General features: G+C 42.9%; 1 protein-coding gene across 3 annotated transcripts in view; it reads left to right on the top strand.

Moving 5' to 3' along the window:
• LOC143782706 (chloride channel protein D-like) overlaps nucleotides 1-22,020 on the top strand; it is a 337,940-nt gene that overhangs the window by 44,501 nt on the left and 271,419 nt on the right. For 2 of the 3 annotated variants that reach the window (XM_077270471.1, XM_077270472.1), the window contains exons 3-6: nucleotides 7,244-7,402; nucleotides 13,830-13,959; nucleotides 16,774-16,854; nucleotides 20,724-20,899. In XM_077270471.1, coding sequence (XP_077126586.1) covers nucleotides 7,244-7,402; nucleotides 13,830-13,959; nucleotides 16,774-16,854; nucleotides 20,724-20,899 — 546 coding nt within the window. The remainder of the gene's footprint in view (nucleotides 1-7,243; nucleotides 7,403-13,829; nucleotides 13,960-16,773; nucleotides 16,855-20,723; nucleotides 20,900-22,020) is intronic. The other variant, XM_077270473.1, reaches the window with a different exon arrangement.

A 22,020-nucleotide genomic window follows, 5' to 3' on the forward strand; every position in this document is an offset into this window, starting at 1 on the left:
GCCCACACTTTACATTAGCTTATATAGACATTGTTCTTTAAAGGGATATCTATATTGTTTAGATCTATGGTGGCTAATCGTCCATTATAGCCTGAAATAGCAAGGAAAAAAATATCCTTTCTTACTTGTTATTATTTTTGTTTTTGTTTTTTATTTTTCCTTTTTACATTTTGTTGTGTTTTTTTTCACATGGGCAATGGGTGTATTGTAGGGACATCAGGGCGAGCCGCCATTGAGTGGGGGCGCCTATCGCTGAAACTTAGGGTGCCAACCTCCACTGCCAGGCAGGGGTCAGTACAGTGGACCTGCAGGGCACAGTAGGACACTCTACTGAGATATATTTATTTTCCTACGGTAATCCCTTCAATATTTGGTACTGTGTCTCCAATTTTGGAATGTTTTTAAACTTTATTAATTAAACGTTACTTTTTAGGGATCCTTGTTTTTCCTTTGGTTTTCCATTGTTTGTCTAGGATCTCAATAGATTTGATTTTGGTTGGCACATGGTTACAACCACTAAGAACTAACTGTCACCATAACAGTGGTTGTAATCATGGATACCTAAGCTACTGCAATGCCCTGCACATGGGGAAAGCAACATAGTGAATCAGAAGAACTATACTACTTTTCTAATTGGAGCTCTTCGCTAATATTATTATTATTACACCTACTACTTATTGGGGATCTTGGAGATGGGAATACCCCTTTAAATCTTGGAATTAAAGTTAGATGGAACATCAACCTTTTTGAAATCCATGGCTTGTTTATTTAGATCACATGCCAAAATGTTGATTTTTTTAGCCACAATCTGTTCGGTGCTGGCAAGTCTGTGGTGCAGAGCTTAATGAATCCACTGGTTTTGTCATTTAATCCTTGCAATGAGGTATGAACTTTACTACAGGTGGGACTCAAAGGATGCAGTCCACAGGTAATGTATAGGCGACAGTGGCATTATTGGAGCAAAGCAAGGTCTGGAAATCAAATCAGGCGGTGTCATCAGGAGAGCAATACATGAACCAAGTATCTAGTAGTCAAGGCAAAAGCGATGTCAGAAATAATTATATCCTGTGTATTCAGTTATTGACTTATGATAACTGGTTATGATGATGATTTGTTATTTATGGTCATAGACTGACTTTTTACATATAGCATCACTTTTTTTTTTATCGCCAACCAGTATAATGATCCATTATGATGTCTTAAAAAGCAATTTCATGTGAATTGTATATCAACAGGTGTTGAATTGAAATCAGTTGTCCATTTGCTTTAATGTTTAACTATTCATTGATATACTTTGCATGAATTACAAGTGTAACTACAGTATGAAAGGCCTAAAGTTAAAGAGATATTCTTTGTATTTTAGACAAAATGATATATATATTTTCATCTTTTACATTTTAAAAATTGCAGATAAGAAAATGGGTCAATGCAAAAGTTTGTGCACCCTGCATGGCTAGTACCTAGTAGCCCCCCTTTTGAAAGTATCACAGCTTGTAAACGCTTTTTGAAGGCAGACAAGAGTCTTTCAATTGTTGTTTGAGGGATTTTTATCCATTCTTGCTTGGAAAATTCTTCCAGTTCTGTGAGATTCCTGGGCAGCCTTGCATGCACTGCTATTTTGAGGTCTTGCCACAGAAATTAGCTTGGTCTTCCAGAACTTATCTTGACCTCTACTGTTCCTGTTAACTGCCATTTCTTAATTACATTTCGAACTGAGGAAAGGGCAACTTGAAAATGCTTTGCCATCTTGTTGTAGCCTTCTCCTGCTTTGTGGGCATCCACCATATTCATTTTCAGAGTGCTAGGCACCTGCTTAGAAGAGCCCATAGCTGCTGTTTTTTGGCACAAGGTTAGGCGAGACTGAGTATTTATAAAGCTGAGAAATTTGCATCACCTGGCCTTTCATAAGGATGATAGTGAACAAGCCATAACCCTAACAGGCTAATTAAGGTCTGAAACCTTGGTCAATGTTATCTGAGAACATAAATCTCCAAGGGTGCCCAAACTTTTGCATCAGCCCTTTTTCCTTTTTGTAATTTGTAAAATGGAAAAAATGACAAATATATACAGTGGCAACCAAAAGTTTTGAATTCTTTATAACCCCTTAGAGACCCTGCCCTTTTTCAATTTTAATTTCTGTTTTTCGCTCCCCTCCTTCCCAGAGCCATAACTTTTTTATTTTTCCTTCAATATGGCCATGTGAGGGCTTGTTTTTTGCAGGATGAGTTGTACTTTTGAACGACTCCATTGGTTTTACCATATTGTGTACTCAAAATGGGAAAAAAATTCCAAGTGCGGTGAAATTGCAAAAAAGTGCAATTCCACAACGTTTTTTTTTTTATTTTTTTTTACCATGTTCACCAAATGCCAAAACTGACCTGCCATTATGATTCCCAAGGACGTTACACGTTCATAGAAACCAAACATGTCTAGGTTCTTTTTTATTTAAGTGATGAAAAAAAAATCCAAAGTTTGTTAAAAAAAATTAAATAAATTGCTCCATTTTCCAAGACCCGTCTCCACTTTTCATGATCTCGGGTTGGGTAGGGGCTTATTTTTTGCATGCCGATACCATGATACCATTTTGGTGCAGATACGTTCTTTTGATCGCCCTTTATTGCATTTTAATGCAATGTTGCTGCAACAAAAAAACGTAATTCTAACATTTTTACTTTTTTTCTCGCTACACCGTTTAGCGATCAGGTTAATCTCTTTTTTATTGATAGATGAGGCTATTCTGAAAGCGGTGATACCAAATATGTGTATGTTTGATTTTTTTATTGTTTTATTTTGAATGGGGTGAAAGGGGAGTGATTTAAACTTTTTATTTTTTTAAATTTTTTACATATTTTTAAAAACTTCTTTTTTAATTTTGGCATTATTCAGTAGTCTCCAGGAGACCTCTGGTTGTCATGCCAACCCACCAGTGACCCGCGATCACGTAACGGGGTCACCGATGGGCGGATTTCCAGTCCGATGGCCGGAAGAGCGCATTAAATGCCCTGTCAGAGTTTGACAGCGGCATTTAACAAGTTAATAGCCATGGGCTATTAACCCACGGCTGATTCGGGCACATATCAGCTGTTCAAAACATCTTGAAGGATCTTTCTCCATTCCATTTCCAAATCTGCAAACAATTCATCTTTATTGCTATGGGGACGGGCCCCAACTCATCTCTCTAACTCATCCCACAGGTGCTCTATAGGGTTTACATCAGGTGATTGGCTTGGCCATTGCAACAGGTGAATGTTTTTCTTTGCTGACCAATTTTTGACTAAATTGGATGTGTCCAGAATCATTGTCTTGCTGTAATTTCCAGCCCCTTCCTACTTTGGTTTTACCATGTGGCAGCATTACATTCTCCAGTATATACTTCTACATGGTAGCATTCATATTTCCATCAATTCTATGCAGAGGGCTATTTGCAGATGTAGAAAAAAAGCCCCAAACCATGACATTGCCACCACCATGTTCTACTGTAGGTGTTTGGTACCTTACATAATTGCGTTTCTCAATTGTATAGCATATATAGTGCTTGCCATCACTACCAAACAGATTGAACTTGGATTCATCCGACCACAACACTTTAGACCAATCTGTCTCTTTTCATTCGCTTTGCTCTTTGGCAAACTCAAGTTGGACCTTCCATTCTTTGCAGAGATGAAATGCTTCTTGACTGGAACTCGTGTATACAACCCTACTGCTCTTAGCCATCGCTCCACAGTTTAGTGTCTCAATTTGACTCCATATTCTTTGTTCTTTTTGTGCGAAATCTGTACAGCACTGTTATGGACATCAGATACTGACTTTTTCTTAACAATATCATCAACTTTGGAGGAAGTTTTCTGTGGTCGTCCACTTCTAGGTTTGTCAGCTGTTCCACAACCTTCTTTTTCCTTCTTAATTATACGTCACACTCTGAGAGCAGTTGAATTCCATAGCTCCCTCTTTTTGGCTTTTGCCTGACGTCACTCTCATAAGGGTCATGATATCTGGTGACAAGTTTGGCTTTGCCTTTGCAATGTCATTGTGAATGGAGGAGTAGGGTCAGGTAGAACATTGCCTAGCCTGAATGGTGGATTCTGAGTATTTAGCTGTGTATAGAAGTGTTACCTTACCCAATGTAAGAGCCTATAAAGGCTACAATGAAAAATGTGAAAATTGCAAGATTACTAATTTTATTATTTTAATAAAGATCATGATTCATGATATGAAAAAGAAGAACATTTCCGTTTTTAATACATGTTACATACAAACCTGATTTAAACAATTGGTACTTTCCTCAAAATAACATCCTTTTAATTTAGAAAAAAACAGTCTTAGGCCGGCCTCACACTCAGCGTATGTAAATACGGTCCGTTTTTTACGGCCAAAATACGCATAAAAGTCTCCAAAATAGTGATCCGTACGTCATCCGTAGGCAGGGTGTGTCAGCCTATTTTGCGCATGGCATCCTCCGTATGTAATCCGTATGGCATCCGTACTGCGATATTTTCTCGCAGGCTTGCAAAACCGACATCTAATGGATTTATGTGCTCAAATGTTCGATAAAACATATATACAGTATATATATATATATGTCATTGAGACACATATATATATATTCTGTATTTATATTTAATTCAGCGTGATATCTGTGAAAAGCCGGTAATTCAATTGCCGGCTTTTCATTTCTCCTTCACAAACCCGACAGGATATGAGACATGGTTTACATACAGTAAACCATCTCATATCCCCTTTTTTTTGCATATTCCACACTACTAATGTTAGTAGTGTGTATGTGCAAAATTTGGGCGCTGTAGCTTGTAAAATAAAGGGTTAAATGGCGGAAAAAATTGGCGTGGGCTCCCACGCAATTTTCTCCACCAGAGTGGTAAGGCCAGTGACTGAGGGCAGATATTAATAGCCTAGAGAGGGTCCATGGTTATTGGCCCCCCCTGGCTACAAACATCTGCCCCCAGCCACCCCAGAAAAGGCACATCTGGAAGATGCGCCTATTCTGGCACTTGGCCACTCTCTTCCCACTCCCTGTAGCGGTGGGATATGGGGTAATGAAGGGTTAATGTCACCTTGCTATTGTAAGGTGACATTAAGCCAGATTAATAATGGAGAGGCGTCAATTATGACACCTATCCATTATTAATCCAATTGTATGAAAGGGTTAAAAAAACACACACACATTATTAAAAAGTATTTTAATGAAATAAACACACAGGTTGTTTTAATATTTTATTGCTCTCTCAATCCACCTGAAGACCCTCGCTCTGAAAAATAATAAACCAACAATATACATACCTTCCGAGGATCTGTCACGTCCCACGAAGTAAATCCATCTGAAGGGGTTAAATCATTTTACAGCCAGGAGCTGCGCTAAAGCACTCGCTCGTGCCTGTAAACCCCGGGTACTGAATGGAAAGCTGGGTGATCTGTAGTTATCTTGAGTTGCGGTGATGCGCCCTCTGCTGGATGTCCTCATGAACTGGAGCCTTGGAAAAGTTCCCACGCTCGAGTTCATATGAGGACATCCAGCATTGGGTTTTGAAAAACAGCATCCGCTGCCCCCATTGTGCGGCGCATTCACTGCTAGCGTCGGTACGTCGCAACGACACAATTCGTCGTGCGTTGTCCAACGCTAGTGTGAAAGTAGCCTAAGCAACAGCTATCAGGAACATGATAGCAAGTGTTGAATTTCCCTGCAGCTTCATCAATATACACTCACTGGCCACTTTATTAGGTACACCTGTCCAACTTCTTGTTAACACTTAATTTCTAATCAGCCAATCACATGGCGGCAACTCAGTGCATTTAGGCATGTAGACATGGTCAAGACAATCTCCTGCAGTTAAAACCGAGCATCAGTATGGGGAAGAAAGGTGATTTGAGTGCCTTTGAACGTGGCATGGTTGTTGGTGCCAGAAGGGCTGGTCTGAGTATTTCAGAAACTGCTGATCTACTGGGATTTTCACGCACAACCATCTCTAGGGTTTACAGAGAATGGTCCGAAAAAGAAAAAAAATCCAGTGAGCGGCAGTTCTGTGGGCGGAAATGCCTTGTTGATGCCAGAGGTCAGAGGAGAATGGGCAGACTGGTTCGAGCTGATAGAAAGGCAACAGTGACTCAAATCGCCACCCGTTACAACCAAGGTAGGCCTAAGAGCATCTCTGAATGCACAGTGCGTCGAACTTTGAGGCAGATGAGCTACAGCAGCAGAAGACCACACCGGGTACCACTCCTTTCAGCTAAGAACAGGAAACTGAGGCTACAATTTGCACAAGCTCATCGAAATTGTACAGTAGAAGATTGGAAAAACGTTGCTTGGTCTGATGAGTCTCGATTTCTGCTGCGACATTCGGATGGTAGGGTCAGAATTTGGCGTAAACAACATGAAATCTTTGGGATGTGGTGGAACCGGAGATTCGCATCAGGGATGTGCAGCCGACAAATCTGCGGCAACTGTGTGATGCCATCATGTCAATATGGACCAAAATCTCTGAGGAATGCTTCCAGCACCTTGTTGAATCTATGCCACGAAGAATTGAGGCAGTTCTGAAGGCAAAAGGGGTCCAACCCGTTACTAGCATGGTGTACCTAATAAAGTGGCCAGTGAGTGTATACTGCCCATGCTAGTCAATGGCTAGCTAGGCAACCACCTATTCTTTGTCCTGCCCCTGGGGGTAATCAATGCTCATTGCCTTCTATGGAGCTTTTTAATTTTTATACATGGGAATACACTTATACTAATAATATGAAAACGGTTGCTATTTCTAAGTAGAAATTGTATGTGACATTACTAAATAACGTTCATAAGTTTGATGAGTAGGTGAATTCAGGACAATGTGAGCTTACAGTTACAAATCAGGTTACATCTGACAGTGACAGAAGTCACTAATTATCTTACTAATAATTATTTTATATTAACATTATAAACCCCTGAACAAGATAAAACAGAAAATGAGTGGTGTGTCCTAGTAATGTGTAATGATAACAAATGTAGCCAAGCCCTGTGATGGGCAAGACTTCGTGATTGATCTAAAGCCTGAATGATGTTCTCCTGATTGTCCATCTCGGCAGATGGGACACAAGACGATCGCTTTCCTTGGCGGTGACCTTCTTGGAAGAGTAGATTCTTTTTACTCATCATTTTGATTTTTTATTGTTGTCTAGAGGATTACGAAAAATTTTAGAATTTTTATTAGCATAGTTTGGTTTTTGGGATTAAGAAAATTATGTCTTTAAAATCCAGTAGAAAACAGAAAGAAAAAACAGAAGATGTGGAAGATGGAACAGACCTCAGACTGTCCTCCAAGGTGAAGAAGGTCATCTCAGAAACACATGAAAGTCTAGACTACTTACCTTCTCATAGTGACGCCTATAAAACATGGCGAAAGCTGAAGCCGCACAGGTAACACCAACACTACGGAATTCAGCAAAATTGTAAGTTTCCTTTTACAGGAGCCGTTTTAATGGCAGCTCCTTCCTTTGGAGGCTGTTCACACATCAGGTTTTCGATCAGTGTTTCATTAGTATTTGTAAGCCAATATCCGGAGAGGAACCTATAGAGAAAAAAAAAGATTATTCAGAGATTCACCCCAGTTCTTAGTTTTGAAGCTTCGCCAGGTTTTGGCTTGGAAATACTGACGAAAAACTGTAAAAAAAAACAAAGCATGCATGAGTTGCCCCAAACTATGTATTTTCTACTGCCAGGCAATACTTTTTTAGCTATTATTATCTAAAATTTGAACTTAAAAACTTTGTTGAAATTAGAGCTGTTTGTCTGTAAGGGCTTGTGCACATTACCGTATTATTGGTCCAAGTGCTACCCAAGTAAACATCAGATTGCACCTGGACCAATGTAAGTCTATGGGGCCGTGCACAAGTCAGATTATTTCCTTGGACCAAGCTGGTCTGGGGAAAAAAAAATCACAGCATGCACAAGTTTGATCCAATTTTCAGATCACACAGGGCCATGCAAGTCAATGAGTGACTGCAAACCATTGGACTGCACTCGGGTGACATCTGAGTGCAGTCTGATTTCCACGGACTGACAAATTAGAGAAGATGGAGCAATCTTTTTCTCCATCTTATCCTTATCTGAGAGAATCAACAGTTGAGCATAGTGTAATTGACCTGATTCTGTCGGATGAGAGAAAATACATTCGTCTGCACCTGCCCTAAGTATGCGTAATTGGATGTGAAAAATTGTTGATTTGACATGGCTGCCTTCTCCAGTCTTACTGTAGTCATCCTCTTAGCTCCACTAGAATTGTGCTCATGTAACCTAACTGAACAACCCTCGTTCTTATGTCCTAGGCATATGGTGGTTATATAAGGGGTCCAACATCTCACATTTTCTTTATTATTCATTTGGCTTAGCACAATTTATAAAAAAAAATCTGTGCATGTTATGGACTGCATTTCCATTCCAAAGATTTTCTTTGTTGAATCCCTTAACCTATATGTCCTGCTATGGTACAAGGAGCAATGATACAGGGGTCTCTAGCCGTGGACGCCCATCAATGTCTGCAAACATAACTTAAAAATAACATTATGAGTAAAAACAAAACTATTAGTGCAAAAATAATGCTAAATCAATGGAAATTTAAAGCATCATCCGAGAGCTAGAAGAAATAGCTTTCATATGGTATGTTCATCCAGCTCTCCTATGAAGTGCACATAATACATCACCCAGCTTTGCACACAGACTTTCCTCTGCTCTTTGCTTTCATATGGTATGTTCATCCAGCTCTCCTATGAAGTGCACATAATACATCACCCAGCTTTGCACACAGACTTTCCTCTGCTCTTTGCTTTCATATGGTATGCCTTTCAGCTAACCCCAGCTTGCCCTGTGTTATTTATGACATTGTTTACTTAGTCTTGATTGTATGCATCTGGTCCACCCTTAATTCTCTGACCAAGATGAGCAGAGACCACTCCTCTCTGCTCCACACCTGAACGCACTTAGTTTTCCATATATTGCATAGCACAAGTCTGCTAGACTTCAGTCTGCAGTGTGTGTTCTAAAAGTGTGGATTACATTAGAATTAAAACCTGAATTGGAACTGAAGGTAACTGGCCAGTCACTGTAAACAATGTTTCTGTTTGTTGTCACTTTTACCCCGATAATCTTTCACTTTCTGCTACCTCCCCCAATCCCCACACCAAGTAAGGAACTGTTCATCTCCTCTTCAATCCTCCCCATCCATCTCACCTCCTCCTCAGAACTGTTCCTTAACATACAATCCTCTGTCTCAAAGCACAGGCATCCCCCTCACGCTCTCTCCTGCTCCCACCTGCTAACACTATCTCTGCTCCTTCTCACTGCTGGTGATATCTCTCCAAATCCTGGTCCTCCTCACCACATTCCCACAGTCATTTCTACCTCCCATCCACGCTCCATCACAAACTTCCGTAACCTCTCTAACCTTATACCCATTCGCCCAACCCCCGCTTCCCCAGTCCCACTAACAGGAGCTCTATGGAACGCTCGCTCTGTCTGTAACAAGCTTTCCTACATCCATGATCTTTTTGTTACTACCAAACTTTCCTTCCTCGCCATCACCGAAACCTGGCTCACCCCTTCTGACACAGCCTCTCCTGCTGCACTCTCTTACGGTGGCTTCCACCTTTCTCACACACCCCGCCCCAGCAGCAAGCATGGTGGAGGAGTTGGTTTTCTCCTGTCAGATAACTGCTCCTTCACCCCAATCCCACTGCCACCCTCTGTTACCCTCCCTTCCTTTGAGGTGCACTCTGTGCGCATCTACTCCCCCTCCAACCTCCAACTGGCTGTCATTTACCGCCCCCCGGGGCCAGCCACCATCTTCTTTGACCACTTCACCACCTAGCTACTTCATTTCCTTTCTGCAGACATCCCCACTATCATCATGGGCGATTTCAACATCCCCATTGACACTTCCCTCTCAGCTGCCACTAAACTTCTATCTCTCTCTTCCTCCTTCGGCCTCACTCAATGGTCTTCTGCAGCCACTCACAAAGATGGTCACACACTGGACCTCATCTTCACCCGCCTCTGCTCCCTATCTAACCTCTCTAACTCACCTCTACCTCTCTCTGACCACAACCTTCTCACATTCTCATCTCTCTCCACTCCATGTCTAGAGTCCCCACCCCACAAACTTTCACACCCTCGCAGAAATCTTAAACATCTTGACCTACATTCATTCTCTGAATCCCTCCTCCCTCTCACAGACATAAGTTCCATACACAATGCGGATGACGCTGCCGCTCTATATAACACCACAATAGCTGTAGCTTTGGAATCTGCTGCCCCACTTACACATACCAAAGCTTGCAAAATCAACAGACAGCCCTGGCACACCAGCCTGACCAAAGAACTGAGGCGAGCTTCCAGGGCTGCTGAGCGCAGATGGAAAAGATCCCACTCCAACGACCACTTAATCGCATTCAAACAGTCCCTCACTACTTTCAAGACCGCACTCGCCACAGCTAAACAAACCTACTTCTCATCTCTCATATCCTCCCTGTCTCACAACCCTAAACAGTTATTCAACACCTTCAATTCTCTCCTCCGTCCCCCAGCACCTCCTCCCTCCTCACTTATCTCTGCTGAAGACTTTGCCTCATTCTTCAAGCAGAAGATTGATAACATCAGAGACAGTTTTGGTCAACAAGCCCCAGAGCCCTTCCTCCCAACTTCCCTACCCTCCACCTCCAAAACCAACTACTCCACCATTACAGAAGATCAACTCGCCACTCTACTCTCAAGATCGCATCTCACCACCTGTGCACTTGACCCGCTCCCATCCCACCTCATCCCAAACCTCACCACAATCTTCATCCCAACCCTAACCCATCTCTTCAACCTATCACTAACAACTGGTGTTTTCCCCTCAAGCTTTAAACATGCCTCCATCACACCTATCCTCAAAAAGCCCTCTCTTGACCCATCCTCTGTATCTAGCTATCGCCCTATATCACTTCTCCCCTATGCCTCAAAACTACTGGAACAACACGTCTACCTTGAACTGTCCTCCCATCTCTCTTCTTGCTCCCTCTTTGACCGCTTACAATCTGGCTTCCGGTCACACCATTCCACTGAAACTGCGCTAACTAAGGTCACCAATGACCTCTTAACCGCCAAGAGCAAGCGACACTACTCTGTTCTCCTCCTCCTCGACCTGTCGGCTGCCTTTGACACAGTGGACCATTCCCTATTATTACAGACCCTCTCATCCCTTGGCATCACAGACTTGGCCCTATCCTGGATCTCATCATACCTAACAGACCGGACATTCAGCGTCTCCCACTCACACACCACCTCCTCACCTCGCCCCCTCTCTGTCGGAGTCCCACAAGGTTCAGTCCTTGGGCCCCTGCTCTTCTCCATTTACACCTTTGGCCTGGGACAGGTCATAGAATCTCATGGCTTTCAGTATCACCTCTATGCTGATGACACACAGATCTACATCTCTGGACCAGATATCACCTCCCTACTAACCAGAATCCCTCAATGTCTGTCCACTATTTCATCCTTCTTCTCCGCTAGATTTCTGAAACTTAACATGGACAAAACAGAATTCATCATCTTTCCCCCATCTCACGTGACCCCCCCAACGAACCTATCCATTACAGTAAATGGCTGCCCACTCTCCCCAGTCCCACAAGCTCGCTGCCTCGGGGTTGTCCTTGACGCTGATCTCTCCTTCAAACCACATATCCAAGCCCTTTCCACTTCCTGCCGACTTCAACTCAAAAATATTGCACGAATCCGTTCATTCCTCAACCAAGAATCTGCAAAAACCCTAGTCCATGCCCTCATCATCTCTCGCCTTGACTACTGCAACCTCCTGCTCTGTGGCCTCCCCTCGAACACTCTCGCACCCCTCCAATCTATTCTAAACTCTGCTGCCCGACTAATCCACCTGTCCCCCCGCTATTCTCCGGCCTCTCCCCTCTGTCAATCCCTTCACTGGCTCCCCATTACCCAGAGACTCCAGTACAAAACCCTAACCATGACATACAAAGCCATCCACAACCTGTCTCCTCCATACATCTGTGACCTCGTCTCCCGATACTTACCTGCACGCAACCTCCGATCCTCACAAGATCTCCTTCTCTACTCCCCTCTTATCTCCTCTTCCCACAATCGTATACAAGATTTCTCTCGCGTATCACCCCTACTCTGGAACCCTCTACCACAACACATCAGACTCTCGCCCACCATCGAAACCTTCAAAAAGAATCTGAAGACCCACCTCTTCCGACAAGCCTACAACCTGCAGTAACCACCGATCGACCAAACCGCTGCATGACCAGCTCTACCCTCACCTACTGTATTCTCACCCATCCCTTGTAGATTGTGAGCCTTCGCGGGCAGGGTCCTCTCTCCTACTGTACCAGTTATGACTTGTATTGTTCAAGATTATTGTACTTGTTTTTATTATGTATACCCCTCCTCACTTGTAAAGCGCCATGGAATAAATGGCGCTATAACAATAAATAATAATAATAATAATAATAATAAATATGTTAGCGCTATATAAAAATAAAGATTATTATAATGTACAAGTGGAAGAGACGATAGCGACGTGCTGGCTAGAATTTAGGTAATAGAAGACACAGATGGACGGAAATGTGTGGAATGAAGACAGCGGGGCAGATAAACTACTTATATTGTGATACGGTAAATCTCTTATTTCCTACTACGGTATTTCTGGAGAACATTTCCACATTTGCCAGTGAATCACATCTGAAATCTAAACTGTAGCTTGGTTGGCCATACTAAATAAGCCATTATCAATGTCCTCTTCAAAGCTCCCTATGTAGCAGACTGACGGAGGTCTAACAACGACATCAACCACGTAGACACTATGATGAAAGACACTTATTTATATCTTGTATGATGTATTCATTAAAAAGATGCCTTCATAGGCTAAGGCTATGGTCACAACTGAGAAAATCTGTCCCATTACGCTAATCACACTCGGATCAGACTCTGATCGAATTGTCATCAGAAAATGATCAGAGTGTGATCCGATTTTCTCAGGGATGGAGAAAAAAAAGTGTTTTTTTTTTTTTTTTAATTTTTTAAATAAACATGGACTTTAGAATAACTTGAATTGTCTTCCAAAAAAAGGTTTCTCCATCTTCTTCATTCAGTCTGTCCGTGAAAAGTGGACCACGCTCATATGTCAGTCCGATGTTTTGCACGGACCCATAAACTTGAATGGCCAAGTGCCATCTGAATATCGGAAGCAAATCGCGCATGCTGAGATTTTTTCGCTCAGAGAAAACGATCAGACATGTGCACGGCCTCATTGAGTAACATGGGGACGAGTGCTAGTTATCAAAACGACAGATAGCACTGGTCTGATTTTTATGGGTGTGGGCATGAGCCCTGAGTGACAAATGTCCCTCTAGACACCCATTTATCATTTAGGTCACCAATTAGCTAATATGACAATTATTTAAGTTCAAAGATGCGTTATAAAAATCTATTGAAAAGTTGATGACCTATCCAATAAATGAATTTTACGATTACCATATAGTGGGATAAGTCATCCAATGACTATTTTGGTATTTATTTAACAGATCAGTTTTTTCAGAATCCTGTGTATGACATACATTGATACTTTATACCTAATTTTTTGTGGCATACTAATGTATAACAGACTGATGGAAGCCGAGGGAACACTCTTTTGTCTCCCATCAGGCTAATCTTCTCGTATGGTCACCTGGCATACATGCTAAATGTAGGTTATGGACCTAGTGTGAATCCGGTCACAGGTTTAATACGTTTTTACTTGTAAACATAGTGAAATTAATACATGTGCTTTTGTTCGTAGGTCAGACTGGGATCGTTGGGTGATGATGGCACTTATTGGAACTGTAGTGGGCACAGTGGGATTCTTCATGCACCAGATAATAGATACCTGTTTTGAAATGAAGTGGGAGCTTGTGGAAAAGTTTATCAGTGTAAGTGATTTCTCATTGTATTGTCATCAGCTGATAAATTGATTTTAAAGAGCATTATATTATATGCATTATGCACGTCTGCCTGAGAGGTCAGAACCATTTTTGCCTTTTGAACTTTTCAAGTGCTTGGAGCTTATGGATTCTGCAATAACTTGGAGGGCAGCCATATTTACACATCCTAAGCTGCTCAGAGCCGATTCTGTTGGCATTAGAAAATTTAAAGAATAACCGTTGTTTTCATTTTTATTTCATAAATCGACAATACACATGAAAATAAGCAATTTGGTTCTATATTTTATCAGAGAAATCTGCTTCTTCCTCCTCCTTAATTGATCATTCACTCTCTGAGATAGTAGATGACAGTTGGAAGTTTTAGAATTCTATGGAAAAGGGAAGGGGGAGGGATGAGATGTTCTGGTGCAAGTTTTCCTGGAACAATAGTTACAGCTCTCCATAGAACCTTATGAGCCCCAACAACCATCTCTTATCTACAGTATGTATTCACTGACGACAGATATTACATTTAGATTAGATAATTTTGTAGTTCAGTTCAAGAGGAAAAGAAGTGGACCTCTCTGATAAGATATATTATCAAGTTTCTTGTTTTCACATGTAGTATTCATTCATGAAATAAAACTTAAAATAACAGGTACTCTTTAACTACCAGAAGAATATTCATGAAATCATTGTAGACATAAATTGAACTCAAACGTTAAAAGGAACCTGTCGCGGATTCATTCTGCCCGAACTATGGTCAGCAGAAATCAGAATGTGACTCACTCATTTCAGCCAGGAATTTCAGAGAAAACATACATTCAGCATTTGTCTGGGACCATGCCACTTGGCTGACCAGTCCTAGAGGCCGGCTCCCCACCCAGTCATCATTGAGTGACAGGTCTTTATCTACATATTTCACATTTTCCTTAGTTTTTAGCACAGACTAATGTAACCATTGATCTATTTTTGTATTTGAATTTTTTTGGTTACAAATTATTTATATACATATATATATATATTGTTCAGTCAGTTGATCTATTTACTATATACTATTTTCTGACTTGAACGTCCCGCCCTTCTCCAGGTTTTAATTACATCTCAACACAGTTGGTTCTGAGCTTCCTATATAAGTAGGCTTTATCCTGTTATTAGCCATAGGTAAGTGTTCACATTAGGCAGTCAGCTCAGATACCACAAGTAAGTGTTCACACCAGTCAGTGTAGTTACCCATTCGATCTGAGATTACCTTGACGTTTTGGTGAATGGGCTCACAATATTTGCAAATCTTGTGCTAAAAATCTCATGTGTTTGTTCATAAAGTTCATAAGCCAGTATGCTATTTCCTATTTCACATATTTCACATTTTCCTTAGTTTTTAGCACAGACTAATGTAACCATTGATCTATTTTTGTATTTGAATTTTTTTGGTTACAAATTATTTATATACATATATATATATATTGTTCAGTCAGTTGATCTATTTACTCACTCATTTCAGCCAGGAATTTCAGAGAAAACATACATTCAGCATTTGTCTGGGACCATGCCACTTGGCTGACCAGTCCTAGAGGCCAGCTCCCTACCCAGTCATCATTGAGTGACAGGTCTTTATCTACATATTTGTAGCTGGAGAGAGACCTATCACTCAAAGGGAGCAGGGTGGCGAGGAGCTGCCAGGGTCGGACCTCTTGGACTGATGATTTCATGGTCCCTGATCACATTTTAAATGTTTTCTCTGAAACTCCACAATGTGTCGGAGTAAGGCTATGTGCACACGTTGCGGATTGGTGTGCTGATTTTTCCGCACTGTTTTTGCAAAATCCGCAAGTAAACCGCATTTTGAATTACCCACGTTTTTTGTGCTGTTTTTGTGCGGATTCCACCTGCAGTTTTACACCTGCGGACTCCTATTGAGGAGCAGGTGTAATCCGCTGTGGAATCCGCACAAAGAATTGACATGCTGCGGAAAAAACACCGCTACGTTTCCGTTCGTTTTTTTCCACAGCATGCGCACTGCGGATTTTGTTTTCCATACTTTTACATGGTACTGTACACCGCATGGAAAACAGCTGCAAATCCGCTGCGGATCCACAGCAAAATCCGCAGCATGTGCACATAGCCTAAAACATATCTAGTTGAATAGCCAGTGTCTGCCTCAGGCTGCCCGTGGTTCAGATAGCATTACTCAGCTGCCAGGTACACTTTAACACTACAGTAGGTGCACAAGAGCGTATTTGTTGTCTGAGTGTGATCCATCAAAACATTAGATCACACTCTGTGCGGCCGAGCATATGTCCAATTTTTCCTTGGACAGTGTTTGTGTGAGGAATAAGTTGCAGCATACATGAGTTTGATCTGATATTCAGATCGCACTTGGCCATGCAGGTCATTGAGTGCGTTCAAAACATTGGACTGCACTTGGATGACATCTGAGTAAAGTCTCATTTCCGCTCACTGACAGAATGGAGAAGATGGAGACATTTTTTTCTCCATCTTCTCTTCATCTCTGAGAATTGGATAGTATTATTCTGACACTGTAGTCAAACACTGATCAGAGTTTGATCAAAATGTCATTTCCACAATTGATCCGATTTTCTCGAATGACAAAAAATAAGCTTGTCTGCACACCTAGCCTAAAAGTAAAAAAAATATTTGTGGGTGGGGGTCCAGTGACACAGTGTCATGCATGGCCCAATGGCATCAGGTAAAATACAGCCTACCTGTTCTATACAGAATAAAATATTTCCTGTATATGAAGATAAACAACATGAAAGAAAGAACAATGGACCCTCATACGATTTTGTATCATTTTTACAGCATGGTGATTTCTTTACAACATGGCTTTATATACTTGGCATTGGCTTTGGTATGGTGTTTTGTGCATCTGGACTTGTGTTGGTAAGTAAAGATTTCATCATTTACTGAGTATTAAATGGATCTGTCACCTTCAAAAACCCTGTTTACCTGCAGATACAGTGGTAATCCGCAGCTAAATAGCATTTAATCATGTTTTGAAGGTTTTCTGGAACTGCGGCTTTAGGGAGAAAATAAAGTTTTATTCTCCCTGCAGCCGCTCGTCGCTTCCAGTTGTCATGGCGATGGATATTGATTGACAGCCTGCTCTGCAGGCGATAGGTTTCTTTTAAAGAATATGTTCTGTCAAAAAATAGGTTTTATTAAATTCCAGTCAAAGTTTTTTAGTAGACATGATGTCATGTTCGCCATTCACCTCTTACTGTCTTACACCTGCACCACTCATACCCATGGTGTTTCTTAGCCTAAAGCTTTCTCATCCTATACATTAGTGGTGGAGGTGCACCGGTCACTTTGAATGGATCCACTTTGTGCCTCGAGGCCACTACACCACTACCTATAATCAATAAGTATTTCTCCTAGTCGCAAATGTGAAACGTGTCCATTGCTATATACTATATGAAAAATAGGAGAGAGAGTAGCTCTTTGCTGAGCATAGTAGGTGAGTATTAGTATGACCATTAAAAGAAAAGCCACTCACCTGCTCAGGTTGTGCAGGTAGGGCACAACTCCATATACCTTGTAAACAATTGCAGATAGCTGCACGAGACCTGGTTGTTGTGGAAAACTCTTTCAGGGGGCGTTTCAGCAGAGTGTGATCAGGAGGGTAGGATCCAGGTGACTAGCGCTCCCATAGGCAAAAAATGGATCATTCACCGGAATTGATAAAAATGTATTAAAAACACAGTGTATTTCAGCTGTAACCAGCCTTCATCATTTGTATCGAGATGTGAGTCATATAATTTGTGTATGGTTTCCCTACCCGCTCAATGCAGGGATGCCGGTATACTACTCATTGCCCCGGCCACATTGCCTTCCTTCCTTGTTCTGTGTCCCGGTAGCACCTAGGGTGTGCTCCCCTGCTCTTAAAGTAGCAGCACACATCTAGAAAAAATACCCTTAGCCTATTGCTGAGAAACATTTAGTATAAGGCACCCTTCCCAGTAGGGAGGTGCCAAGCAACACACTGAGTCATTAGGTAGTGTGGTATTCTATTAGTGAGATTCCCTGGCCCCGGGGGGGCCAGTGTCTTGTACTTGAATCCCTGGTCCTAGTATGATTGTTATCCTGAATCTGAATTCCCTGGTCCAAGTGCAGCCAGTCCTGAACTCAAAGTCCCTGGTCCTTTTGAGACCTATCCTAAACATATATTTCATATCTTCAGACTGCTACAACCAGTCTTCGAACCCTGAAGCTGCATCGACAGCACCAGAACCCTGAAACCACTCCTGCGGTGTCTGAATCAGTCCTGTCCCTCTGTGTCAGAAGCTGTTCTGTCTGTGGATCCTGAGCCTAGTAGTCTGAGAGGAGTAGAGTCCCCTTGGGTAAGCAGCTGCTGTACTGCAGACTGCATAGGAGTGGTACCTGGCAGCTACCCACAGCTAAGTCTGACTCCACATCAGGAGCTCCAGTGAGCATATACTGTAGTAGCCGCTTAGCTACGCCCCTTGTATGTAAGCCCGGTCCTGTGGCACAGTGCACCACCTGCAATCATAACAAATTGATTGAGTCTGTCCTGTTCAACTCCGGTGAATAATCAATTTTTTGCTTTTGGGAGAACCATACAATGTATTTGAACCCGAGAAGTGGACCCTCTTGGTCATGGCTTCAGAGCCCCCGAAGGCGAGCAGACCAGATGGAGCCACCCCCTGTACAGGGAGTGTTTGGGACAGGCCCAAGGAAGGTGAAGCCGCAACTGCCGGAGCCAAAGGGACGACTGAAGATAGGATCAAAGTTGGGTCAGAGGACAGGAAAGAGATGGAGCCACTGAGGCAAACAGAACGGAAGAGACACCGGACGGCCAGAGACTGCTGAGACTATGTACTGACCGGTATGGAGGAGATACACGATAAATGGGGAATGTCAGGAACACAAGACCGACAGGGATGACTGGCACACAGGACTGGCAGGGACGGCAGGAGCACAGGACAGGCAGAGAAGACTGGCACACTGGACTGGCAGTGACGGCAGGAACACAGGACTGGCAGAGACGGCAGGAAAACAGGACTGGCTGAGATGGCAGGAACACAGGACTGGCTGAGACGGCAGGAACACAGGACTGGCAGGAAAGACCGGCACACAGGACTGGCGGAGACGACAGGAACACAGGACTGGCAGGGATGACAGGAACACAGGACTGGCAGAGACGGCAGGAACACAGGACTGGCTGAGACGGCAGGAACACAGGACTGGCTGAGACGGCAGGAACACAGGACTGGCAGGAAAGACTGGCACACAGGACTGGCGGAGACGGCAGGAACACAGGACTGGCAGGGATGACAGGAACACAGGACTGGCAAGACGGCAGGAACACTGGACTGGCTGAGACGGCAGGAACACAGGACTGGCAGAGAAGGCAGAAGACGAGAATGAGATACGAGCCTAGACAGGGTAAATGCTAGTGGAGCCAAAGAAGCTAAAGGGACGCCGGCTAGAAGCCGTCAAACACAATAGACGCAACGGCATCTTACCTGGACGGATGCAGGAGAGAAATACCCGACGGGCGCCGCCATATTGGGGGCAGAGCCAACGTGTCTCGACCTCCCAGAAGCCCCAGCGGTAAGAGGAGCCTGTCTGCGCATGCGCGGACTGCCGAAGGGATGAGCACCAGGGAATCCTGACGGAGAGGAGCGAGGAGGAGCGTCGGGAGCGCGCCGGCCGGAAAGGCAAGTATTAGGCGGCGTAACACAATGAATCTCCCAAATGAGAAGGTGTGTCCAAATTTTTGGTCTGTATTGTACATTGCATGATTTATTTGTTGCAACCAAAGAATTTCCCTAGGCCCAACAGGACAGTAACAATTCCAGTCCATACAGTTCAGGTTACAACTCTTCCAGTGTGTTTTCTTAGAACATGAAAATCATATTTCAACCTAACAGTAATTTGTAGGCGCAAAACTCTTGCCAGTTACAAACAATAATTCTCTCACACAAAGATTCTAATTCAGAGGATTTCAGCCTTATAGTCATTCCTCATGACAGAGGAACTCTCTGCCCAATGGTCAAAGTCCAGGAGTCTTTCCTCAACTCTTCAGACAAATGTCCCATTTATCAGCTGACCTCAATTCTGGAGTTTTTCTCTTGTTCTCCAGCCCGTCTCACAGGGGCTTGGTTTGGCCTTCGACTGTTCCAGCACTTATATTAGGTCTCTCTTTTGGACACATGGTCAGAGCTGAATTCCCTGTATTGCCAGTTGCCACCACCGCCTAATGTAACCTTTACCTAATTTCTCACTATGACAGCACAATGGTGAAATACCGAGCTTTGCAACACTACCTCTTCGTCAGGCTCTGTTGGGCTCACATTGATGCCAAGCTCCTCTGCCTAACTAAAAGCCAGGAAACTATTTTCTGACAACTGTGAATACTGTAAATATTTCACAGCGATCTATTCAAAGCAGACCGGCGAACATACACAACAAAATGGGAAACACAGAAGGCAAATAGTGTCACACACATTAAGAGTGGTAACAATTACACACTCTTACATAAGCATAGAACTGTGAAGAATATTTATTTATTTTACTCACTTATTTAGCGCCATTAATTCCACAGTGCTTTACATACGGTATATTATGGGCACTGGCCCCATTACATTTCACAATTTAATTTCCCTATCACTGTGTCTTTGGAGTGCTATCAAATAAATGTGGAAGGAAAAATAATGCTGAGTATTTTGTGCATGTCTACATAATGTAGATTTAGTTTTTTGAACATACGTTATTTTTTTTTCCAGTTTTTATGTCCATCTGGATCACCCAGTGGTCTTCCTGAAGTCATTGGCTATTTAAATGGTTCTGCAATGAGACACATCTTTAACATAAGGACATTTTTTGGAACTTTTTTCTCGTGTGCCTTAGCTGTGTCATCAGGACTTTTTTGTGGACCAGAAGGACCAATGGTCCATATAGGGTAAGAGTATTCGGAGATATAGTTCTGACATAATGCATAATGACAAATCTCAACAGTATAGAAGTGCATATTGGCAAAGTAGTTGGATGTTATTGGTGAATTGCAGTCATTTTGTTGTTAATGGACTAATGCACCACATGTATAATACCGTCTTAGTTTCTTGCCAATATGTAATGACTATGCTCGTCATGAGTTATCGGCATATTGAGAACATGGACACTGCTACAATACAGAAAAATAAGGAAAGTGTCATTCAGCTCACCACTTATGTGTTAGGCCTGTCCCACACGTCCAGATAATTCCGGTACCGGAAAAATCGGTACCGGAGTTATCAGTGTCCGTGTGCTCACGTGGCACATCAGTGTGGCACACGTGCGGCAGCCGTGTGCCGCCCGTGTGCCGACTGGGTACCACACGGACCGTGCAGGAGACAGCGCTAGAGATAAGAGCTGTCCCCTGCATCTAGTGCTGAAGCCGGAATTCATTCCTTCTTCCCAGCAGCGTTCGCTGGAGAGAAGGAATGAAAAATTATAGTTTTTTTTTTGCGTAAAATAAAAATCCTTGTCACCACCCCCTGTGCGCCCGCCCGCTGGAAATAAAATACTCACCCGGCTCCCTCGATGCTTCCTCTCAGCGCCGCAGCTTCTTCCTGTATGAGCGGTCACGTGGTACCGCTAATTACAGTGATGAATATGCGGCTCCACCCCTATGGGAGGTGGAGCCGCATATTCATCACTGTAATGAGCGGCACCACGTGACCGCTCATACAGGACAAGCTGCGGCGCTGTAAGGAAGCATCGAGGGAGCTGGGTGAGTATTTTATTTCCAGCGGGTGGGCGCACAGGGGGTGGGAGGGGGGTGGTGACAAGGATCTTTATTTTAAACGCTCAAAAAACAAAACAATGATTTTTCATTCCTTCTCTCCAGCGAACGCTGCTGGAGAGAAGAAATGAATGGCGGCTTCAGCACCACGCTGGGGGGACAGCGCTTACTGTAGCGCTGTCTCCTGCACGGCACACGGACTGCACATGGACAGCATCAGTGTGCGGTACGTGTTTTACACGGACCCATTGACTTTAATGGGTCCGTGTGATCCGTGCGCTCCCATGAACACTGACATG

Source organism: Ranitomeya variabilis, chromosome 6, assembly GCF_051348905.1.
Source record: "Ranitomeya variabilis isolate aRanVar5 chromosome 6, aRanVar5.hap1, whole genome shotgun sequence".
In the NCBI taxonomy this organism is placed as follows: domain Eukaryota; kingdom Metazoa; phylum Chordata; class Amphibia; order Anura; family Dendrobatidae; genus Ranitomeya; species Ranitomeya variabilis.